Source organism: Mirounga leonina, unplaced genomic scaffold (genome assembly GCF_011800145.1).
Source record: "Mirounga leonina isolate KUSES-001 unplaced genomic scaffold, KU_Mleo_1.0 Mir_114, whole genome shotgun sequence".
Taxonomy (NCBI): Eukaryota; Metazoa; Chordata; class Mammalia; order Carnivora; family Phocidae; genus Mirounga; species Mirounga leonina.
The window spans coordinates 37,865,902-37,890,430 of NW_023270265.1; the positions used below are offsets into that span (position 1 = coordinate 37,865,902).

Genomic DNA, 24,529 nt, shown 5'->3' on the forward strand with positions numbered 1-24,529 from the left:
AAGAAAGGCTTCTCTTATCATGCTAATGAGTTGAGATTTTATCCTATAGGCAATGGGAACCCAAAAGATTTACAAATTGGAACTTTTTTTAATTAATTAATTAATTTATTTATTTGAGAGAGAGAGAATGAGAGAGAGCACATGAGAGGGGGGAGGGTCAGAGGGAGAAGCAGACTCCCCGCTGAGCAGGGAGCCCGATGTGGGACTCGATCCAGGGACTCCAGGATCACGACCTGAGCCGAAGGCAGTCGCTTAACCAACTGAGCCACCCAGGCGCCCCAAATTGGAACCTTTTATTAAATGTCTGTTTTAGTAAGATAACTGGTGGCAGGATGGAAGCTTCACTGAAATTGAGAGATGAGAAGCAGAAAAACCAGAAGAGAGACAATTAAAATAGATAAACTATTACAAGGTTCTTGACTATAGCAGGGATGTCCTGTTACCTAGTCATCCATGAATCAGCTGCAAAGGCATAACACCTAGGGTGCTAAAAGTTCACTTTTCTAGGTCTCAACCCAGACCACGGCAGCACCTGCTTCCCAGAACTCCTGGGAGTATTAGACAAGATGATAAAGTAACTACTACTTAAGCTTCCATAAAAAGTCCATCTACTGTACAGATAAAGGAAGAAGAGCCGGTAAGTCTTCAGATTTGACCAGTTTAAGATGTTTATCGTTGACTTGGATGAACATAAAGCAAGCATGAATAAGATAATCAGTAAGATTCAACAGCTAGTTAAAATTAAGATAAAATGTAAGAAGTTCTGCTTCTTGAAATATGGCAGATAAACTATCCCCATTCAAAACACCAAAAATTTTAGATGAAATACAACAAACACCCTTTTATTTTTTAAAGATTTATTTATTAGAGAGAGAGAGAGTGCGCGCACGCCTGCACACACATGCACGTGCGGGGGAGGAGGGGCAGATGGACAGGGAGAGAAGCAGACTCCCCACTGAGCCTGAAGCCCACTCGGGGCTCCATCCCACAATCCCATGTCCCTGAGACCACAACCTGAGCTGAAACCAACAGTCGGACACTCAACCAACTGAGCCACCCAGACACCCCACAAATATCCTTTTAATAAACAGTTGAGCTCACAAGAAAGTATGAGAAACTCCCCAGGGCCAAAGAAGCTAAGAGGAAGCAGGAATCCAGAATGGTATGCTAAGCCTGAACTCTTCATTGCCCTGTAGACATTTCCCAATACCAGGTCATGTGGGGGATAAAAGGAACATGCTGTAAAGTCCCTGAGAATTTATAAGTCTACCACCCTCTTGTAAGCTTGAGGTTCAAATTCATTCCACCTATCTAGTCCAAGAAATGGAAAAATCTCAAGCTATAAAATTAAACTGGGGAATGTACTGTGTGTGCACGCGTATGTGTGCAAGTGCACACTCATGTTGGGAATCTATTCCTAAGTAAAATTTACCAGGTTTAGTGACTCTATGTGAAGGATAAACTAGTGTTCATTTTACTATTCTTTCACCTTTTTACAGGCTTGAAAACTCTCAAAAAATTGAGAAGAAAAGTTAGGGGTAAAAAGGAATGAAGCAGGTGTAGAAATATTTAAATGAAATAATCTCCAAAATCTACATAATAATACCCACCTCTTAGCGTCATTGTGAAGATTAAATAAATTGTAAAGTGTTTTTTAAACATGGCCTGGCACATAGGTAAATCTCAATATATTAGCTATTATTAATAACTTCACCTAGATTCTTCATCTATATAAAGGGAACAGTAACATAGTAGTGAATGCAACATGTTGCCATTTATTAAAAAGGAGTGGAATGGGAGGAGGAAGTCCCAGGAATACATACATGCTTGTCTGTGCAACAAACATTTTGGGAAGAATACACAGGAAACTTGCATCAATGGTTACTTCTGGGAAAGGGAAAAATGGAAGAAAAGGTTTGGAAGAAGACTCATTTTTTACTCTGTGAGTTATTGTATATATCCAACTATTATTTTGTTTTTATTCTAAAATATAATAAACTCCAAAAAATATATTGTTTAAAAAGCTTACCAGATGGTTCTAATCATCAGCTATTTTTGAGTCTACTAAAACTGACGTCTTAAGGTTTCATCCTCTTTCTCTTCAATTAGTACAAAAAGTTTGGGAATAGCATAGGTTTTAAATGATCATGTTGAAAAGAATCAAAGAAGTAAAGGTCTCATGAGGATCATCTGTTTCCTAAAGTTCTTCCAGAAAGCTACCTATGATAGTAGCTTCAAGGTAGAAAGGACAGGATCCATCTCACTAACAGTGTTAGCAGTCAGTTAATACTTCCTGATTCAACTCACCATAAGGGCCAACAGTTAGGCATGGTGCTAGGAAATGAAGATGACTAAGATTCCATACTTAAGGAGCTCAGGGGAGCTTGGGTGGCTCAGTTGGTTGAGCATCTGCCTTTGGCTCAGGTCATGACATCGGTCCTGCGATTGGGCCAATAGCCTCGGGCTCCCCGCTCAGCTGGGAGTCTGCTTCTCCCCTCTGTGCTACACACGACCCCCCACCCCCAGCTAGTGCGCCCACATGCAGCTCTGTCCCAATTAAAAAAAAAAAAAAAAGAGTCCGGTAATAATAATACAATGCTTAAAATGATCTCTTCTGAACTCCATATATACCAACTCAAAAAGATGATCAAGGTGTATTAAGTAGGAAAAAAAACCCAAAAAGATGCACAGTAAGATTTCAATCAAGTAGGAGAAATAAGTATATGAATACATACACATAAGCCTGTGTGATTTATACGTGTATATGTGGTAAAATACATAACCAAAATTATCAATAATTAGCCTTGGAACAAGGAATGGAATACCAGGGATTTGGGAGCAGGGAGAGAGAAGTACAAATGAAGGAGGATTTTCACTTTTTGTTCTGTATACTTCCTTTATTTATTTTTATTTTTTAAAGATTTTGTGTATTTATTTTGACAGAGAAAGAGAAAGCGTGCGCACACACAACCAGGGGGAGCAGCAGAGGGAGAGGCAGAAGCAGGCTCTCCGCTGAGCAGAGAGCCCGATGTGGGGCTCAATCCCAGGACCCTGGGATCATGACCTGAGCTGAAGGCAGACGCTTAACCCACTGAGCCACCCAGATGCCCCTGTATACTTCCTTAATTTACTAAAAATGTTTTTGTAGTTAGCATGTATTTATGTATTGCTTTAGCATTTTTAAAAAAGATAATTACCTATTCTTAAGATACCACTGATATGCAAAACAGTCTAACAGATTAGTTTATATTAAACAAGAAAGTCACCAGAATATAAAGTTAATAATGATAATGATTTGAAAAATACCTGTTCCATTCGATGGGCCATCTCTTTATGCAACTGCTGAACTGCATTTTTAGCTGCAATGTCTTGAGCTACTAGTTTATCTTTGGAAGTTTTAACTTCTTTACTGAGTTCTTCTATTCTTGATTCTAACTGTAAAGAAAATTATTTCCAGATTATTTTTATAGCTATACCAAACAGACCACCAACACTTCAAATAAATATAAACAATGAAAGGGAACATAGAGAATGTAATGAATATACTTCAAACAGAAATCAAAAGTAAATGTTAACAATGTTTCTAAATCTCATTAGAATTAAGGTAGTATAAAGCTGATGCAGATTCTGATAAGATGTATATGGTAAGCTCTAGAACAATCACTAAGGAAATAACTCAAAAAAATATAGTGAAAATATGAAAGAAATTTAAATACTATTTACTTAATGCAAAAGAAAGCAGTGAGGGAGGGATAGAGGAACAAAACAAACATGAGACGTAGAAAAGAATGGCAGACATAAATCTACTGTCAATAACATTAAATGAGATTGTATTAAATAATCATATCAAAAGCAGAGATCGTCAGACTGGAGTAAAAACACAAGATCCAACAATATAGACTGTAAGAAAAAGGATGGAAAAAGACACTGCAAGCAAATAACAACCATAAGAAAACAGGAGTGGCTATACTAATATACAAAATAAACTACAAAATAATGTTACCAGAGAGGAATATTTCATAATAATTAAATGGTCAATCTATAATAATTCTAAATATATATGCACCTAATAACATAGCACGAAAATACATGAACCAAAAACTGACAGAAATGAAGGAGGCAATTCATAGTTGGGAGACTTCAATACCTTTCAATAATGGACAGAATTAGATAGAAGATTAACAAGGAAATAGGAGACATGAGCAAAACTATAAAACAACTGGATCTAACACATCTATACAGCATTCCACCCAACAACTGGAGAATAATACACATGCTCATCAAGTGCACATGGAATGTTCTCTAGGACTGAATATATGCTAGGTCATAAAATAAACCTCAATAAACTTAAAAGATTGAAATCTTATAAAGTATGTTCTTCAACCATAAGGAAATGAAACTAGAATCAGTAGCAGCAAGAAATATCAGAAATTCACAAATATGTAAACATTAAACAACAAATTCAATAACCAATGGGAGAAATCACAAGGAAAGTTAGAAAATATGAAGAAATTAGAAATATAAAGATACAATATACCAAAACTTAGGGGATATATCTAAAGCAGTGCTTAGAGGGAAATTTATAGCTATAAACACCTATATTAAAAAAGAAGAAAGCTCTCAAATCAATAACCCAAACTTTCATTTTAAGACACTGTAAAAAGAAAAAGCAAACTAAACCTAAAGCTGGCAAGAAGAAGGAAATAATAAGTATTAGAATGAAAATTAAATAGAAAATAGAAAAAACAGAGAATTCAACAAAATGGTTCTCTGAAAAGATTAACAAAATTGACAAACCTTTAGGTAAAAAAGAGGGTGGGGGGAGACTCAAATTACTAGAATGGAAATAAAAGAGGGACATACTGACCTTACAGAAATAAAAAAATTGGTCATTTTAACATGGATGAAATAAAAGGACAATTCCTAGAAAGATACAAACTACCCAAACTAGCTCAAGAAGAGACAGAAAATCTGAGTAGACCTATAAGTAAAGAGATTTAATTAGTAAAAAAAATAAACAAAAACCTACCAAGAAATATTCAAGCTCAGGAGACTACACAGATAAATTCTATCACGCATTTAAAGAATACCAATTCTTTTTTTTTTTTTTTAAAGATTTTATTTATTTATTTGACAGAGACACACAGCGAGAGAGGGAACACAAGCAGGGGGAGTGGGAGAGGGAGAAGCAGGCTTCCCGCTGAGCAGGGAGCCCGACGTGGGGCTCGATCCCAGGACCCCAGGATCATGACCTGAGCCGAAGGCAGACTCTTAACAACTGAGCCACCCAGGCGCCCCTCAATTCTTTTTTTAAGACATTATTTTTAAGAAATCTCTATACCCAACATGGGGCTCAAACTCATGACCCCAAGATCAAGAGTCACATGCTACTGAGGCAGCCAGGTGCCTTGAATTAATACCAAATCAATTTTTCACAAACTCTTCCCCAAAAAAGAAGAAACACTTCCCAACTCATTCTATGGGGTATTACCCTGACACCAAAACCAAGAAATCACAAGAAAAAGAGCTGTAAGACCATATCTCTCATGAATATAGACAAAGTCTTGATCAATGGAAATTATAGTACTAGCAAAACAATCCCGCAATATATAAAAAGAATTATACACCATGACCCAAAGCTATTTATCCTAGCAATGCAAAGCCAGCATAACATCCAGAAATCATTTAGTGTAATGCACCATATCAACAGAACAAAAACACACCATCACTTTGATAAATGCAGAAAAAGCATTTCAACTCTTTCATGATAAAAACACAAAGTAGGAATAAATAGGTACTTCTTCAACCTGATAAAGAGCATCTGTGAAAAACCCACAGGTAGCATTATAACTTAATGGTGATAGGCTGAATGCTTTTTCCCTAAGATCACGAACAAGAGAAGGATATCCATTCTTGCCACTTTTATTCAACACCATATTGGAGGGTCCAGACCAGGCAATTAGATAAGAAATGAAATAAAATGCACTTGGATTGGAAAGGAATAAGTAAAACTCTCTATTTGCAGATGACATGATCTTGTATACATAAAATCCTAAGGACTGACTACTAATGGATATGGGGTTTCACTGCGGGGGTGCGGGGTGGTGATAAAGTATTCTAAGATTGTGGTAAAGGTTGTACAACTAAAAACCATTAAACAGTACACTTTGAAATGGGTGAATTGCATGGTATTTAAACTATCTCAATAAAGCTGTTGAAAAAAACCCTAAATGTTAGCTTATAGAATATGCGTATTTTCCTTATAACAAAATTACCTAGAGTGACACAGTCCAATAGAATACAAGCCATATGTATAATTTATATTTTCTAGTAGGCACATTTTAAGAAGCAAAATGTGAAATGAATATTAAACTTAATATATCCAAAATATTATCACTTTGATAATCAACTTGAAAAACTGACAGATTTTACTTTAAACCAAGTCTTCAAAATTAAGTACTTCATACCTACAGCGTTTCTTAATTTGGACTAGCCACCTTTCAAGTGCTCAAAGGCTTTATGTGGCTAGTGGCTGCCATATTGAAAGGTGGAGATCTAGAGATAAAACTAAGAAAAAAAAATCCTGCTATACTGGCTAGCAAAAGAAAGAAGAATCCAATTTTCTCCTTAATAAAGGCACAACCACTAACAAGCTTATGAAAAGAACAGCCGTGATTCTCTCCCATGTATTCAGTCTGAAGTTTCTGGTCACCAGCAATAACCTGTCTACCCAAATGTGTCTTCCATCCATTATTAAGCTTCCCTCACATTTTAAAATTCTAAGTTTGGTTTACTGTGGTATAGCTCTAAAGCACGTAAAAATCAGGATTACATAAAATTTACAAATACAATCACCCTCCAACCATGTAATGGTGAATTAAGTATACCAACACATAAGCAAGTGAAACTTGGTTTAATTTTTTATTATCAATTATTTATTGTGTTGTTTTTTTTCATTATATAGTTTTTGGTGAAGGATGAGACAAAAGGAAGGACTTTTAAGGCTAAAATGCTTCTAATCCTATCCACAGAAGAAAAAAAGCAGCTCAGAAAGATAAAGAGCAGCTCAGCTTTGCCACTAGTCTGAATATTCACTTTGTTGATCTATATATCAGAGTTCATGTTTAAAAAATTTTAAAAGGAAAGAAAATGAGGAAAGACAAACTGGGGAAGCCAGCTAGCCAGATAAAATCTGAAGCAGGAGAGCCAGTCTTCCAGTGTAGTACACAATAAGACTGAGAATGGAATCACCTTAAACGATAAGCTTAGAAATATTCTAATGCTAGATATAAACTTTAAGGTATATGTTGCTTCTTCTTTTAAGTGGTAGAAAGTCTGACTGCCAAATCAAATCTTTTTTCCTCAGATTTCTATTATATATAGAATATACTCACACATATCCTAGAAAAATACAAATTTACATAAGAGAAAAAAATCAGGCTATGATTCCCATTTCATAAAAAAGAATGCTTTACATACCAAGCAATCCTCTGCAATTAAAATACAATTTAGCTTACAGAACTTCAATTTATACACAAATTTTCAGGAATGTGTTTATTTTACAAATTGAAGTATAGTGTTTAAAGATTTTTGTCTTTTTACCTGTTTAATTGTACTCATATGCTGCTTCTCTGTTTCTGTTCTTTTTTTTAGTTCTTCTCTTAAATTGTCTTTTTCTGAACAAATGTCTAAGATGAGCTCCTGATGCTTCTTATTTTCTTTAATTAACCTAAATATAAAAAGAGCAGTATAAGTAAAACATAATTAAAAACGGAGATGTGAAATAGGATGTTTGCAGATTATAGATACTTATGATCAATATATCAACATTCCTAAGTAGTCCTTTTGTAATGATATATTATGATTTATAAAACATTCTCTGGCAGTCAGGCTATTAACTTCTTCCTAGGAATCTGTATATTTAAAATCAAGTGAAATATAATCAGATAAAGAAAATCACACTCTTTTTTAAGTTTACCACTTTGGGTATCTCAGCTATGTACGTCATCCCTTCAGTATTTGAACTCCTCCAGACCAGTGTTTTCTCAATCTGAGGCAAAGCCCTTCCAGGCATTTGCCTGGAGACATTTTCAGTTGCCACAACAGGGGTGGGGCTTGCTACTGGATTCTTTTGGGTGGAGGTCAGGGATGTTGCTAAACATTTTACAATGCACAGTACAGTCCCACCACCACCAAAGAATGATATGCCCCCAAATGTCAACAATGCTGAGGGTGAAAAATCTTGCTTTAGATTTTAAGAATATTTCAATGATATTCTAATAATAGTTACAGAAGAAATTTAAAAAATATATAAAACAAAATATAAAAGTTCAAGCAGAAATTTCATTTTGAGTCCCCTAGAAAAATACAAATAAAGCCTTAAAAATTACCTGTGAAGTCTTCAGAACTATAAAATATGACACCTAACAAGGTTAACAGCTAATATTTTGGGATTACTAATAGCAATAACTATTACTTAACACTTACTTCACAATATTTACTAAGTTTAAGTGCATTATTTAATATTCAGGTTTATGAAATTAGTAAGTCTGTGAAATTATCTGTTTTATGAATTTAAAAAAAAACACAAAAACTTGAAGCCCAGCACTTGTTCCAGGTCACACAGTTAGTAAGTGGTTGAACTGAGATTTAGACCCAGGTCTAGTTCCATAGCCTAGGCCTTTCTCCTACTTTGAAGATCACAGACAAATGCTTACTGGGTACCTACTATGTACGTATACTCTTCTGTGTGTTGAAGTATGTCAGCAAACCATCCCCGCCCTCATGGTGTTTACATTCAAAGGGAAAAAATGAAAATAAACATAATAAAGTATCAGGCAGTAATCATGTCCTGTTAAGAAAACTAAAGGACGGCGAGAAGACAGTGACTTGAGCAGTGATTTTATTTTTTTAGAAGATTTATTTATTTGAGAGAGAGAGAGCATGTGCGAGCATGGTCGGGGGGGGGCGCACGCAGAGGGAGAGAATCTCCAGCTGACTCCCCATTGAGCACAGAGCCCGACAATGGGCTAGACCTTACCACCCTGAGATCACCAGGAGCCAAAGTCAGGTGCTCAAGCGACTGAGCCACCCAGGTGCCCCTTGAGCAGTGCATTTAGATAAGGTAGTCAGGGTGGGCCTCTCTGAGGAACACAGGACCACAGCGAGGAAGCAAATCATGCAAATGTTTGGGAAGGAGAAAAATGCAGCATGCAAGTTTATTCAAGTCTTTTTGGCACAGTGGTTTAACTTAGATTATTTGATTCGGTGGACACTCAAGTTGTTGCAGAAAACTACCTGCAGCATAAGAATCCTAGCTGTAGAGTTCACAAGTAAGCAATTTAGAGAGGCAGCAAGCCCTCAAACTGTCACATCCAATGCACAACTAACGGTTCTTAATTAAGAATTCCGGTTGGGACCTTGGACAACTCACTGTTAGAAAATAGAGCAATGGATGTATATACAAAGACAACTGGAAATAGATGCATTCGTGAAAATTTAAGCCAAAGGAACTGAAAGGCAGTTTTCTTTATAGAATATTAAATGAAGGCAAAAGAAAAAAAATACTAGTGTTCTAGAGCTAACCTGAGTCACAATTATCCTATTATGTGTATAACAAAAGATTAACTTATTTAAAATAGTATCTAATATTTTTATAACGCCTTAATGTCTATAAAACAATTCCGTCAGGTATCGTCCCCTTCACAGAGATGACAAATTTTGATTTAGAGAGGTTGATATGAACAAATCAGAATTTGCAAGTGCAAGTGGGAATCTTCCAGCTGCAGGCTTCTGACCAAAACTGTGCTTACCCCAGTCTACCATGCTGCCACAGTTCTGACAGGATGGGGCAAAAAAGAATTTTCTATTGTATTCCTAATATTTTTAGATAATGTTAACAACTTCTAACTAGTTCATTTCAGATAACCACATTGAAAAACCTTCTGAAGCCAGACTAACTAGGCTCAGATTTTAACTGAGGCATTTACTAGCATGTGACCTTGAGCAAGTTCCTTAATCTCTCTGTGCTTTAGGTACCTCATCTGTAAAATGGGGAGTAATAGTTCATACCATAGAGGACTGTTCTGATACCATGAATATATATAAAGTGCCTGGCACATAATTAACAGCATATAAGTATTTGCTATTATTTAATGTATAACATCTTACAATTTACAAGAGAGGCATTAAAGTGATGAGTCCAGATCTAAGATAAGTGGGAAGAGGCATCAAGGACAATCTCAAAAAAAAAAAAAAGTTCTGAAAGAACAGGTACAGATAGGAAAATGAGGAAGTTACCCTAAAAAACCAAAGTGGTAAAAGCACTAATGGTCTAAGTTCAAAATCACATAGTTCATTCATAATAGCAGCATTCCAGCAAGGATATGAATAAAAGTAGCAGCCATTAATTTTGGAGTAGTATTAAGGGCTTTGAGTCTCAAGAGATATTTGTACACTCATGTTCACAGTATTATTAATAGTCAAAATGTGGAAGCAACCCAAACGTCCATTGACAGATGAATGAAAAAGCAAAATATGGTATATACATACAATAAAATGTTATTCACCCTTAAAAAGGCATTTCTGATAGATGCTACAACATGGATAACCCTTGAGGACATCTGCTAAGTGAAATAAACCAGTTGCAAAAAGACAAATACTATGATTGCACTTTTATATAAAGTAACAAGAGGAAACTTTAGAAAAAGAAAGTAAAACAGTGGTTGTCAGGGGCTGATGGCAGGGGAATAGGTAGTTGTTTAATGGGTAGGGAGTTTCAGATTTGCAAGATGAAAAAGCTATGCAGATTGGTTGCACAAAAATGTGAATAAACCTAACACTACTGAATTGCACACTTAAAAACAGTTAAGATGGTAAATTTTATGTGTATTTTGTCACAATCTAAAATAAAAACAAAAAATAGAAAAAAGGAAGAGTTCTGGATGCTTAAGAGATTAAAGTTCACTGGATAAACCAATGAAGGGTAAGCTGGTTTGGGGAAGACTGATTCACTGAGTAAGAAAATCTAGAAGAGTAAACACTAGAAGCAAGGAGATCATTAAAAGCCAGTTACAGGGCGCCTGGGTGGCTCAGTTGGCTAAGCGACTGCCTTCGGCTCAGGTCATGATCCTGGAGTCCCGGGATCGAGTCCCGCATCGGGCTCCCTGCTCGGCGGGGAGTCTGCTTCTCCCTCTGACCCTCCTCCCTCTCATGTTCTCTGTCTCTCATTCTCTCTGTCTCAAATAATAAAATCTTAAAAAAAAAAAAGCCAGTTACAGGGGCGCCTCGGTGGCTCAGTTGGTTAAGCAACTGTCTTTGGCTCACGTCATGATCCCAGGGTCCTGCGATGGAGTCCCGCATCAGGCTCCCTGCTCAACGACGAGCCTGCTTCTCCCTCTCCCTCTGCCTGCCTCTCCCCCTGCTTGTGCTCTCTATCTCTCCCTCTCTGTCTCAAATAAATAAAATCTTAAAAAAAAAAAAAAGCCAGTTACATATCTAGCAATAGTTGGATTATGGTATATTTTCTTCTGTCACCCTCCTCTAGTATAGAGACTTCCTCCTCCGCTTTCTCTACATACATACCTCCCATTCCAAATTTTTTTTTAAGTATCATTTAAAAAAAAGAGAATCAGTCTGTATTTTAGTGAAGGCTAGCATGTTTTATTTTCCTTTCTTAAACGTTATAAAAAACTACCTAGGGGCACCTGGGTGGCTCAGTTAAATGTCTGCCTTTGGCTCAGGTCATGATCCTGGGGTCCTAGGATCTGCTCCCTGCTCAGCGGGGAGCCTGTTTCTCCCTCTCCTCCCTGCTCAAGCTCTCTCTAATAATAAATAAAATCTTAAAAGAAAAAAAGACTACCTAAACATTTGCAACACTTAGATATAAAAATCTAGAATAAAAATACAGGATGATATAATACCATTAGAAAAGGATAAAATAAAACTATCAATATAGAAATTAACTTCAAAAATCCAAGGGAAGTCTAAAAATGTGTTCTTAATTACTGATAACCAACTCTTCTCTAAATTTTAATTTTTAAAACCAATGAATTTACAATGGAAATTTTAAGAAAATCTTTTTGAATTGTAAGACTTCTCATTTTCTTTTGAATTTCTCATAGTTTTGACAATATTATGCTCTACATTCTTTCAAAACTGAAAAACTTGAGTTGTCTTTATAAATATTTCTAGATCTTTAATGAACTCACATTAGTATTTATTCTTTTAGGCATATATTAAATAACTAGACAAACTTGACATTTGCTCAATTATTCAGTAAATACATTATTTGTTGATCAACTACAACAGGCATGTCTATTGTGGAATTAAGAATGGACAAGATGATACCTTTCTTTAAAGAATTCAATCTTTAATCCCAGCAGGGGGAGAAAATCCCCCAAAATTAAAAACTTACTTCTTTATGGTGTGCTCTTGCTGTAAATACTTCTCTTGTACACACTTTTCAAACATAACTAATGCATGTTCTCCCTTATTCATTCCATTTGGTACTCGGTGTTCTTCCACAAACTCTGTAGATAAGAGCTCAGATTCTATTTCTTCCAACAAATCCTCTGACGCTGAAACGTTCTTTATTTTTGAAATAAGTTTTTTGGTGCAGTCTGTATCGTAGGGACTTTCTGAATAAGTCTTTTGATTCGCTGCTTCTGTAAATGTAGATGACCTTAATTCCGCCAATATTTGTGTTACTGTCTGTTCCGTTTCATTTGTTTTTGCAATTTGCTTTGTCAAATCTCCACCAGGAAAATTACCTACTTGTTCAGAATTTTCTGGGCATACGTCTGTTTTAGCACAAGAATCCTCACCTCCACCATGATCCTGAATACAATTTTCCTGTGCTTCAATTTGATTATGTTCATTAGGCTGACATGACGTTTTATCAGAGTTTAATGACGACAGTTTAGACTCATTTTCTAAGCTGCTGCTTTCATCAACAGAAAACGAGTTGCAGAAGTCTTCCTTTAATTCAAATGTTTTCCCAATATTTTTATCAGGGGAAATGGAAGCTATATGCTCTGTCTCTGACATGCTGATTGACATCACTTCACTCTGCATTTTTTCAAATCTGTTCCTGATCTTCGTTTTACATCTAAAAAAGTCAAAACATCAAAATTTAAAAAAATAAAGTTTTTTAAACCAAGACCTCATATGTATTTGCACAAACTCCATGATGTGGAATAACGGAGGCCACAGATTTTACCACTAGTAACTCTTTTAAAAGACTTTCTTTGGCGGGGGGCGGGGGAGAACAAAAACCAAATAGGCCAGACAATCCAAGTGTGCGGCTATCAGTAGGGTCCTACAAAGTCTTACTCTTTCCTCCTTTAAGTCATTCACACAACTTCACTTCAGCTGCAGTTTGGCATTCCTTAGTCACCCCCATAAGATGTTGGGTATGAAATATCTACAGTTTAAGTTGTTAGAATTCAATTGTTTAGAATTCTTCAGTCCATGAGGGGGAAAAGACCATTTCAAGAATCTGTAAGAAAATACTGGGGAAATAAGATAGCAGTGGAAACACTAGAAGAGAAAGATTATAAAACACATTAATGATGATAAAAATTTACTAAGAAGGAAAACTAATAAAAAAACACAACTATCTATAGCCCAGGCACCTAAAGCTGAGCTAAAATAAGTCTGGGTGTTAAAGATCCCTGACACGAATTTGTTTTCCATCCAGGCAAAAATCCAAGAAGTACCATGGTATCTCCAAACATTCTCATCAAGAATAAACAATGTTCAGTGCAACTCAAATGGAGCCCATATGCACTGCCCAGCTCATAAAGGAAACACTGATTAATTCAACAACTAGAATACATTTTTATGCTGTTTATTATGATGGTTGCTATTTTAGCGATTTTCTGAAAATTAGTCAACTTCAAAAATTATCCTAAGACAGATAAATATAAAATATTCCAGCAATCTTGATGAAGAAGACTTGTCATCTTCTTTCATCACACATCAACAAAGCACCTATAGGGTTGATGAGTTATCAGTGTCATATAAGGTTGGATAAAAAAGGGGGCAAATCAGAGCTTTGACAAACTAGAAAAGAAGTAATTTCAGATGGAAGGTGTACTTATGGAAAATAAAACAAATATAAAATTTTTGAATAGAAAGACAGATGTTTTTATTGGTCTGTGATAAAAGTCCTGGTTGGGGGGTGGTGAAAAAGGGTAAGAGAAGAGTGTCAGAATCCTCAGAATGATATGCAGAAGTGAATTTTATGACAATAAATCATGATAGACTTGTATACTTTATTATTCTATAGTTTCTAGCACACAATAGATTCTCGGGTATTGAATTAAAGTACAGAAGTGGTAGAATAAAACTAGTATTTGAGGAACATTATTCTAGGAATGCAGAAAATGGGGAAGAATAATTCTAAGAAAGGAAGTATATAGACTTCCTCCTCTGCTTTCTCTCCCTTTGGGCCATCAACTAGTATAGACATTGACCTTAACACTACAAATTACTATCTATATAACATATTTCCAAACAACCAAATAGAAATTATCATTATCAGGGCGCCTGGGTGGCTCAGTTGCTTAAGCGACTGCCTTCAGCTCAGGTCATGATCCTGGAGTCCCAGGATTGAGCCCTGCATCGGGCTCCCTGCTCAGCGGGGAACCTGCTTCTCCCTCTGACCCTCCCCTGTCTCGTGTTCTCTCTCTCATTCTCTCTCTCTCTCTCAAATAAATAAAATCTTTAAAAAAAAAAAAATGATCATTATCTTGCTGCATATGTTATGTTATATACAAGACAAAGCCCCTACTAGTATTAAAGTCTTGGTTTAGACAATACAAATTAATGCAGTAAGTTAATAAAAGGCCTCATAAGCACACTGTATCCCAAAATCAAGGACAAAGTAAAGTAATTCTCAGATAGGGGTATTAGACTATATAGTTCTCCCTAAAGTAAGTCACTTTAAGATACAACTTGTGAATGTGTTGAATTTGAAATCTTAATTTAGAAATCTAAAAATGGTTTTAAACATCATAACCAATGTTAATAGCAACAGACCAAAATAGATAATCTATTTAAATGAGAATATATAAAGGGATTAGGACTCTCCAGCATAAAGCAAGTAAGAAGAAACTATCATTAGAGAATGTGTGCCATGCTTTGTCAAGAGAAAAGCATCAATTGTAAAGAATTATCTTTTTATCCAGCTTTCATATTCTCCTCAATTCACTCTTCAACTTTATTTTCCCTCCTAGAATTCAACCATTTTGATAATTTGAACCAACAACTCCTGATATCCACATTAGTTACTTTCAGTCTTGTGTTCTTGAGTTACAGATAACAAATTACCTGCTTGCCTTCACTCTATGTGTCCATATGAAAATCTTCACCTGAATACAGACATTTTGAATGGATGTTCCATGATAACCTCAAACTCAAAATGGCATAAATCCCAAAGCAAATTATAGCTCCTATAATTGAGCACTCCCAGTGAATCCTTTCTATTTCTGTCAATGGTATCTTTTTTTTTTTTAAGATTTTATTTATTTACTTGACAGAGAGAGAGCACAAGTGGGGCAGAGTGGTAGACAGAGGGAGAGGGAGAAGCAGGCTCCCCACTGAGCAAAGAGCCCAACGTGGGGCTGATCCCAGGACCCTGGGATCATGACCTGAGCCGAAGGCAGATGCTTAACCGACTGAGCCACCCAGGCGCTCCAATGGTATAATTTTTCTTAGTCATGACTCCTTCCTTCCTTTGCCCTCGTATTCTTTTACCAATTTCATGTCTCCAATTATACCCTCCTTTCTACTGCCACTGTCCCCTACCTGTAACCCAATCCAGGTGTAATCACTTCATACCTGTAACACTTAAAATGTTGGTTTCTCAATCTTACTCCATGAAATGAGCAAGTGACTTGAGACAGCACCAGGTCAAGTGTCACCCAATTCAGAGAAGGGGTTGAAGTGTGTACTACAATGGCTCTGCCAAAAGGGAACAGGAGATGCCCTATGAAGTGGGCTGACCCTCGATAGCACAGGGGACCAGGGAGCTACAACACTGCCCCTAAAAAATCCACACACTACCTCCACAGAGACCTCCACCAAATGCAACCACACGAATCAGACTGAGGCCAGGGCTATCTCTTCCCTCTTTAGAGGTTCCTGTAATAAGAATTCTGCTTCCACTGGCTGGTCTTCTTCCCCCAACTCCAAAAGGGCTAGCTAGAGAAAAAAAAAAAGGACATATTTTAGAGCCAAATTACCTCTTCTTTAATCCAAGCAGCTGGGAATTAACACTTTCAACCTTTCTTCAGGTAGAACAAGGAGTTTGTGATTAATGTTTTTTGTTGCTTTTTTTTTAAATGATTGAAACCTGTCTTAATTTCTGGAATAAATTTTCTCTAGTAATCAAAAGTGGCAGAAAGATAGGACATCTAATTAGTACATTATTAGGGGACTATATTTCAGAGGGAAGTGGAAAGGATGGGGGCGTTTTACACAGTACGATGGGAGACCCAATAAGGAAAAACTAAAACCATTTTATGTTTACACTTCAGAGTTGCAATTCCTCAGTAAACCAATCATACTACTTTCCCAGTCTTCTCTCTCAACACATTCCTAAAATCCTAGGACTTCGCTATAATCTGCCAGTCCCTGACCAGTCTACTCAAGATTCCTCCAATCTGCACATTAACATTTCCATGGCTTTGCTCCCATCTAGAATGTCCTTCTCTTCAGTCTATCCAAAGCCTAATTATACTTAAAGGTCCAATTTTAACACCTCATCTTCCTCCAAATTTTCTCATTGTAAGTACAAAAATACTCTCATGTAAATGAAAACATACTGCATTTACACTCATTAAGCACACAGTCACAGCCTTCCCTGTGACACTTCTCAACAGTCTTTTAAATGACCTCTGTATTGGCAAGGAGAAACATCACTCTGAACTGAATCAAACCTCTTAAATCTCCAGCAATAATGATAATAAATCAACAAATATATTCTCTACTACATTTGCATTCATTCTTGCAAATATTAAATGCTTTTCAGTTCTCAATAAGGGTGGGGTCCACTGGGTTTATACAATGATCTGAGACTTGTAATGTGCAGAACAATAAAAGTTTGTCTCATTCTGAATATTCATCTAGGTTAAAAAAAAAAACAAAAACAAAACAATAAGCCTGTGTTTATGATTACCTCAGCTTAGACTGTTTTATATATTATCCTTTTGTAAATTAAAGAAAACTAAGTTTAACTTCAAAAGACAAGTACTTTCTATACTGTTGATCAGTAATATGCCCCTGACCTTTGAAAAAGTCTTCACATAAATTGACATCTGGTAACCACTTAGCTTGCAAACTGAGTTTTCTGATGCTCAAATGAATACTAGTTGGACACAAAAGGAAAAGGAGATGGGTTAAGGAAAATCTATGTGTATATATGCAACAAAGCCATCATCAAAGATTAAGTAACTGCAAAAGACTGGGGCGGGGGGGGGGGGAGGCACCACAATGAGTTTGATTATATCCATAATTAACCAGGTAATAAGAGGGGGGAAAAAAACAGTGAGCTGAGTCCTCTTGTGGGCCTCCAGCTGGCCATACAGATGTGGGCCAGTCTGGTTGTGTCCAAGTTTTTTCTTTGGGGGACAGGAGTAGTTGTCATCAAAATTACTGAGGATCCAATAGCCTAAGAGTAGTTTAAAAAGACAGGATATAAAACTAGACATTTGTTTACAAGATTGTTTTAAAAAGAAGCTTATACAAATCAAATCTATACTCACATATAAAGATACAGATTACATCAATTCCTTTTTTGAGGTTAAAAAAAAAATACAGGTTATTTGACTTTTTAGCAACTCTTACTCATTAGAGGAAAATACTATATTTAAAACTTAACAGTCACAAAATTCCTCTCAGTTTAAGTACTTTTTTTCAGAGTTGTTTCTGACACAGTACTACAGGACCAATTCACACTTCAGTATCAGAGAAGTGAGAACTGGTTTCGCTCTTACTGGAGCTCATCAGCTGTAGGCAACTGGTCAAGAAACATTTTTTATTTGCCTTAAAGCCAATCATTATCCTCCTCTGTTTTATTTCTTAATGCAAGAACTCATATTTCTACCAAATTATTTCCATATTAAGAGCCTTACAAATAAAAACACTGTCTTTAACAGCTTTTAGTACAATTACCTTTTTTCTTAGTAATTAGCAGTATAAACAAAAAAACAGGCTAACTCAATAAACTGCAAATACAAATGAATCCAATCCACAGATATTTGGCAACAGGTTATCAAACAAACAAGCCTCATAGAAAAGTACCAAGTTACAAATACATTTCTGAACTATTAATTAATACACCAAACATGTACTGCGCGTATTATGTGCAGGCACTGTTCTATGCGTTGGGAACACGATAGTAGAGAAAACACGCATCCGTTAGGGAGTTTACGTTCGGGTATAGTGGACCAATATATATAAAAGCTCTATGTTAAAAAAAAAAAAAAGCTCCATCTTAAATCTTTTACTCTTTGTGTTTACAGCATTTTAATATGAACATCTGTCCGTGTTCCCCCTGAAGCTATGTAAGATACACATAAATGTTTTAAATCCAACAGAAAAATCTGGCTCAGTTCAGCATAAATATTATTTACAACAACAAATTTTTAAGTTACAAACTATACCATATGAATCTCAAACACCACCTGTATATTTCTTAAAATCATGTCCACTAAGATAAGCAAGTTGAGTCTGTGAGAGCACTCCTGTTCTTCACTATAATGGTTAACTGTCCTTTGTAGGCCAAGCACATTAAAAGGTTTTTCACATATTCCCCAAATAAACTTTAAAAGCAGCATGAACAAAAGAATAATTTATCTGACCAGTTCTAACAAGGTTTTGATATGGCAATTAAAATCAGAAGCAATAAATTACATCAAAAATGCATCCATAGTCCAACATAATCTGATCACAATCCCAAGTAAGTGATTTTTGATGGAGGTTAGCTTTAAAATACAAACACATTCCTGGGTAAAGTTTTTAAACATAGTTTTAAACTAATAGAAAGGAACCTGTGTAAGAAACATGAAAACTGGGACGCCTGGTTGGCTCAGTCGTTAAGCATCTGCCTTTGGCTCAGGTCATGATCCCAGGGTCCTAGGATCTAGCCCCGCATTGGGATCCCTGCTCCACAGGAGGCCTGCTTCTCCCTCTCCCACTCCCCCTGCTTGTGTTCCCTCTCTCTCGCTGTGTCTGTCAAATAAATAAATAAAATCTTAAAAAAAAAAATGAAAACTTTGTTTCACATGATGAAAATACCAGACACTGAAGTTAACAGGTGAATTTATGCAAATCAGATTAAAAACTAAAAAAAAAGACTAAGCTAGCAATTTCAAAGAACTCTAAATTCTATCAAAAGGGAGAAATATTTTGTATGGTACTCACATTCTAATTAAGTTTGTAGGTAAAATTTAACCCTAATGAGTTTCCTTTTTGTGAAACATACCACTAGATTTTAAAAGTTGCCTTTATCCTACCAGTTAAAAGAGTATGAAGCCAAGGTCAATTATCCCTGTGGGGGTTTGTTTAGCTTTGCACCTAAGACTCAGGGCAGAGTAATTTTTACAGTTATGTACATTACATTACAAAAAAAGATGTCAGAAAGACAGACTCAAGGGGTGCCTGGGTGGTGCCGTTGGTTGAGTGGCTCTTGGTTTCAGCTCAGGTTGTAATCTCAGAGTCCTGAGATCAAGCCCTGCATGGGGCTCCACGCTCAGTGCTGGAATCGGCTTGAGATTCTCTCCCCCGCTCCCTTTGCCCCTCACATTCCTGTGCTTGCTTGCTTGCTCCCTCGTGCTCTCTCTCCTAATAATCAATTAACCAATCAATCATAAAAAAAAAAAAAAAAAACTCAGGGCAACAGATGCAGCAGGAGTCCCTCCCCAAATAGTACCAAATCCTGTGACAGGATAACAAGAGAAATTATGGTCCATCAGGATTCCAGGAAAAAGAGGTAAGTGGCCATACCATCTATCACATTATCAAGTTATCTGTCATATTATCAGTTTACTCTTAGACAATGCAATTTTATAACTCTATTAAGTTTTAAAGCAAAAAGTTATTAATACAAAAATCTTATTTTGAAGCTATCTGTAGAGCACTCACTATATAAACTTCAATGAGTCTCAGGAAATACAAAAAGTATTTTTGTCTAATATTTTCCCAAATCTGAAAATTAAAAGAAAAAAAAAGATTGACCTATAGTTTCCTTTTCAAAAAGGAAGACTAATAAAAAAATTAAAGGTAAGTTGTAAGTCTGCCTTCTATTAAGGGGTTCTGGTTAATGTTTAAATTTTGAAACCTTACCTTTGGCCTGCGTTCAGTTAATATGGTATGATACAGTTTACCAAAAACATTATTCATTAGTACTTACTACATAATCATCCCTACAGCAGACTATCAGTTCATGTCTTAATGACAAATATACTCACAATCCAATCAATACTTTCTTTGGTGGGTTTAATTTTGACTTTGTGTCTATTGTCCCTTCATGTCAATATTTTTCCTTTTGTTTACTTAGTCCAAATAGATTTTTTAAATATCAGTAGCTAAAAAAGTTCAAGAAGTCTGAAAAAATATAAGATTAGAGCGTAGATCTATCCTCCTACTGTTGCCCTGAAACACTAAATATAACATTTACAATACCCTAAGCCTAGTGAATGTTTATGAGAAATTCAAGAATCAGCTTTATTTTTTTAAAGATTTTATTTATTTGAGAGAGCATGAGCACAAGCTGGGGGAGGGGGCAGATGGAGAGGAAGAGGGAGAAGCAGAGTCCTGGCTGAGTAGTGACCTCCAGGCTGCCTTAATCTCAGGACCCTGAGATCATGTCCTAGCATAAATCAGACACTTAGCTGACTTAGCCACCCAGGTGCCCCTTGGCTTTATTATTTAAAGCCAGAAATAAGGGATAAAAGAAAAACCTAAATTTTATTGAAAGAAAAAAAGCAGAACTTGAGGTCAAGGATTCTTTCACATGAAATTGTTAGATGAATTTGGAAAACTAATACAGATTACTAGTCATTCTTCAAAGGGAAAGATGATTTTTCTAATTTCTAAAAGAGGATGCTTCGACCTATTAATCTCTTCATTAAGAGTATTCTGTACTGTTTTACCCCACTTGCTGATGTCAGCATATAGATGTAAATAGATGTTTTTAAACTGAATATACTAAGAAATTGCCATCAGCTATGCTATCATTGAATAGTACTAAAGGACAACTCTTGCATTTACGGGTGAAGGAACTAAAAGGTCACAGAGTAGTTACTGTGCTATACCACTCCTTTCATGTTAGCAGTAAGACTCTGAAATACCAATGACACCCTCTGGAACCTTCACTGTTGAAAGAAATCTCTAGGTTTATATGCTGGTATTCTGAATTTGACAAGGTTTCAAAAATAATAACATCAACATAAAAACAATCCATGCATTTCCAGGGAAAAACACACATAAACACAAGCCAGGCATTTCCAGGTATTCTTGAGTATATGTTTGCCTACTACAGTGCAAAAAGGAGTTTTAATTCTTTGTAAGATTTGTGAACTACTCAATACCTTTACTGATTTTAAATAAAATTAAGAGGCCAATCATCACTTTTCTATTTTTGCAATGATGAATAAAATTTGAAAAGTAGCTGTACAGAGAGGAGATTTTATTCACAAGGAGATAGTTCAGTTTCACTGTGAATGTCTCTTGAACCTTAATCTTTCCCACAAGATTAACCCCGCAAATATGAAGGTGTAGTTTGTAGTTAGGAAGGCTACACCCAATTTGCATACCTACACACTAAATCTTTTTTTTTTTTTTTAATGACTACCAGCACACCTTTTGAAATACTGTTCCACTGACTTACTGCACACTTTTCTTACAAAAACTTCCAGTCTATCATTTAGGAAGAAGTAAAAACGCTAGGCATCAAGGAACATCACAAACACACACACGAAGAAAACTGCCAAATGCCTGGCACTGTATACACCATTATTTTTACTATACTAATCCTCACAGGTAACAAAACTATCAAGTGAAAGAGGCAGATTCTTTTTTTTTTAAGATTTTTTTTCTTTTTATTTATTTATTTGAGAGAGAGAATGAGATAGAGCATGAGAGGGGGGAGGGTCAGAGGGAGAAGCAGACCCCCCGCTGAGCAGAGAGCCCGATGCGGGACTCGATCCCGGGACTCCAGGATCATGACCTGAGCCGAAGGCAGTCGCCCAACCAACTGAGCCACCCAGGCGTCCCGAAAGAGGCAGATTCTAATCCAGATGCTCCGACTCTAAATTCAGGCCTCTTTAAACAAAACGAAGATGTGAATATTAGCTACAGTTGTTAAATTGCTAACAGCTAAGCATTAATTACACCTGCGCTATCCCCAGTCTTGCTGCTGGGGGAAACGTAGAAGAGGCTTTCCCATGTTACAAGTTTGATTGACACAAATTTGAAATATCCTTACCAGCCAAGGTTTATCAAATGCCTGACGTCCTTGGAAGAAAGGCAACATAAAAACCAGCAATAGTATCTCTCAAAACCCAAATCCCAAAGAACCATCTTTAAGTTACTTAAAATCACAGTAACGGAAGAGTTGTGAAGACGGCAAAAAGTCGCCACAACAGTAAACATAAAAGTCAACTTGAAAACGGAAAGAGAAATAGGCAACTGAGTGAAAAACAGCCGAGCAGGTGGGGCTTAGCTGCAGTTCGCGCTGGGAGATCAGGCAATCGGCCCAAATTAAGCTGCTCTCCAAGCACCGCTCCGGAGGCGCGGCCCCCGATCCCCGCAGATCCCTCGGCCGCCTCCTCTCCAGTCGGCCCGGGACCCAGGGAACAAGGCAGGGAGAGGGAGGGATTCCTAACTCCGTCCCCCAGCGCTCGCCGGCCTCCACCGCCCGCGAGAGAGGCCAGGCGGAGAGCCGACCCAGGACCTGCAGAACCGCGGGGGAGGTGGGCAGTCCCTCCGCGCCGCCACCGCGACTGCGGTCGGCTCCGGGCGCCCGTCAAGCACTCACCCCACTTCTCCGAGCTTCAGGCCGCACCCCTAACGAGGCCGCTGAAGCTACGGCTCAGGGCCTAATTTCTCCATAGCGGGGTCCAGCAGACCAGGAGGTGGGGGGGGGGAACAGCGACCAGGGACAAGCCCGACACCGCGCTCCCTCCGCCACGGCTTCCCCAAACCCCCGCGGAGCTGACACATCAACAAAGATGGCGGCGACGCTGAATCCGGCCCCGCTACAGCTGAGGGGGTGGGGCTCCCTGGAGAAGCCAATCAGCGAGGCGCGGGCGGTGTGACGCGACGCACCTCGGAGCCTGTGTAACCTGCCTGCAGTGGGCGGGGCCGGGGCCGCACCGCCTCCTCCCCCGTAGGGCCCAGCCCGGCGCTCACGTTCGCTGGGCACCCACGCCCCGACAGAGTCGGCTGGCCAGCAATCCTGCTAGTCCTGTCCTGTCTCTCACGCCACTCCCACCCTAAGCCTGTTCTTTCTTTCTGTAGGACGTTCTCATTGGGTATAAACCCACCTCACTCTTTGACTCTTCTCATATTAGTCAGGGGTATAAAGCGATAAAAGAATTCGAAATTGTGACTTCCCAGCTCTGATGCGCAAACCTTGCACCTGACGTAGGCGGAATTAGCAGGAGGAGCCTACCTGTCCCTCTGACAATTCAACCCTGGGAGAGATTCTGGGGGTTTCCATAACACCGCGTTCGTATCTTCAACCTGGCACACACTGCCATTGTTTAATAATAAACTGTTCGTGCGTTCGTCCCTGGCACCAGGCTGTGAGCGCCTTGAGCGCGGGAAGTGTCCTCTCCCGGCTGGGTGTCCCGGTTCGCATTGTGGGGATTGACATGCAGGAGCTACTCAATAATCAGCAACAAAAAGTGTATTGGAGGAAAAAGTGTGTTGAATACAGTTGCCTAATCGGGTGCAAATAAGGGGAGGTTTCAATCTGCGAATTGAAATCTACGCTCTCCAGTGATGTTCTTTGGTTTAGGACTTCCTACTCATCCAACTCATGAGTGAAAGTAGTTAATTCTGTCAAGTTGTCAACGTGAGAGTTTGTAAAGCAAAGCTTGTTCCTGTTCTGTTAAGCTTCTTTGACGCTAACTGCTAGGGGGCGAATCACTTAAAAAAATCAACGTTATGTCACTTTATTCCTCTTTCCTTTTCAACAGGAAACGGCACCTCCCTCCTTAAATGAAAATACTGCAGTGAGACATACTTTGCAGTTAAAGTGTTTTTGACAGTGAAGTAATAAATTGACTTTAAAACAGTCAATCGACCAAACATTCCTAGTGAGATATATTTCTCCAAGGGGGAAAAAATGTAAGCCTTTTTCACAGCTCATATTGTTAGAAATAACCTTCACAGTGTTATTTCTGAAATATATATATTAGTTTATATTAGTTTAAAGCATTTAATAATTGTTTCTGGATACCACGATTTTCATTGTTAGAGAAAGGAAATACAAATACAAAATCAAAGAAATTAAAAA

General features: G+C 37.5%; 1 protein-coding gene across 2 annotated transcripts in view; it reads right to left on the reverse strand.

Moving 5' to 3' along the window:
• Positions 1-23,248, reverse strand: part of CCDC186 (coiled-coil domain containing 186) — a 44,949-nt gene extending 21,701 nt beyond the window's left edge. Inside the window, exons 1-5 of one of the 2 annotated variants that reach the window (XM_035029489.1) lie at positions 23,045-23,248; positions 16,069-16,206; positions 12,416-13,108; positions 7,603-7,729; positions 3,307-3,435 (exon numbers count right to left, since the gene is read on the reverse strand). In XM_035029489.1, the coding sequence (XP_034885380.1) occupies positions 3,307-3,435; positions 7,603-7,729; positions 12,416-13,074 (915 nt within the window). In that variant the 5' untranslated portion in view covers positions 13,075-13,108; positions 16,069-16,206; positions 23,045-23,248. The remainder of the gene's footprint in view (positions 1-3,306; positions 3,436-7,602; positions 7,730-12,415; positions 13,109-16,068; positions 16,207-23,044) is intronic. The other variant, XM_035029494.1, reaches the window with a different exon arrangement.
• Positions 23,249-24,529: the final 1,281 nt, after the last annotated feature.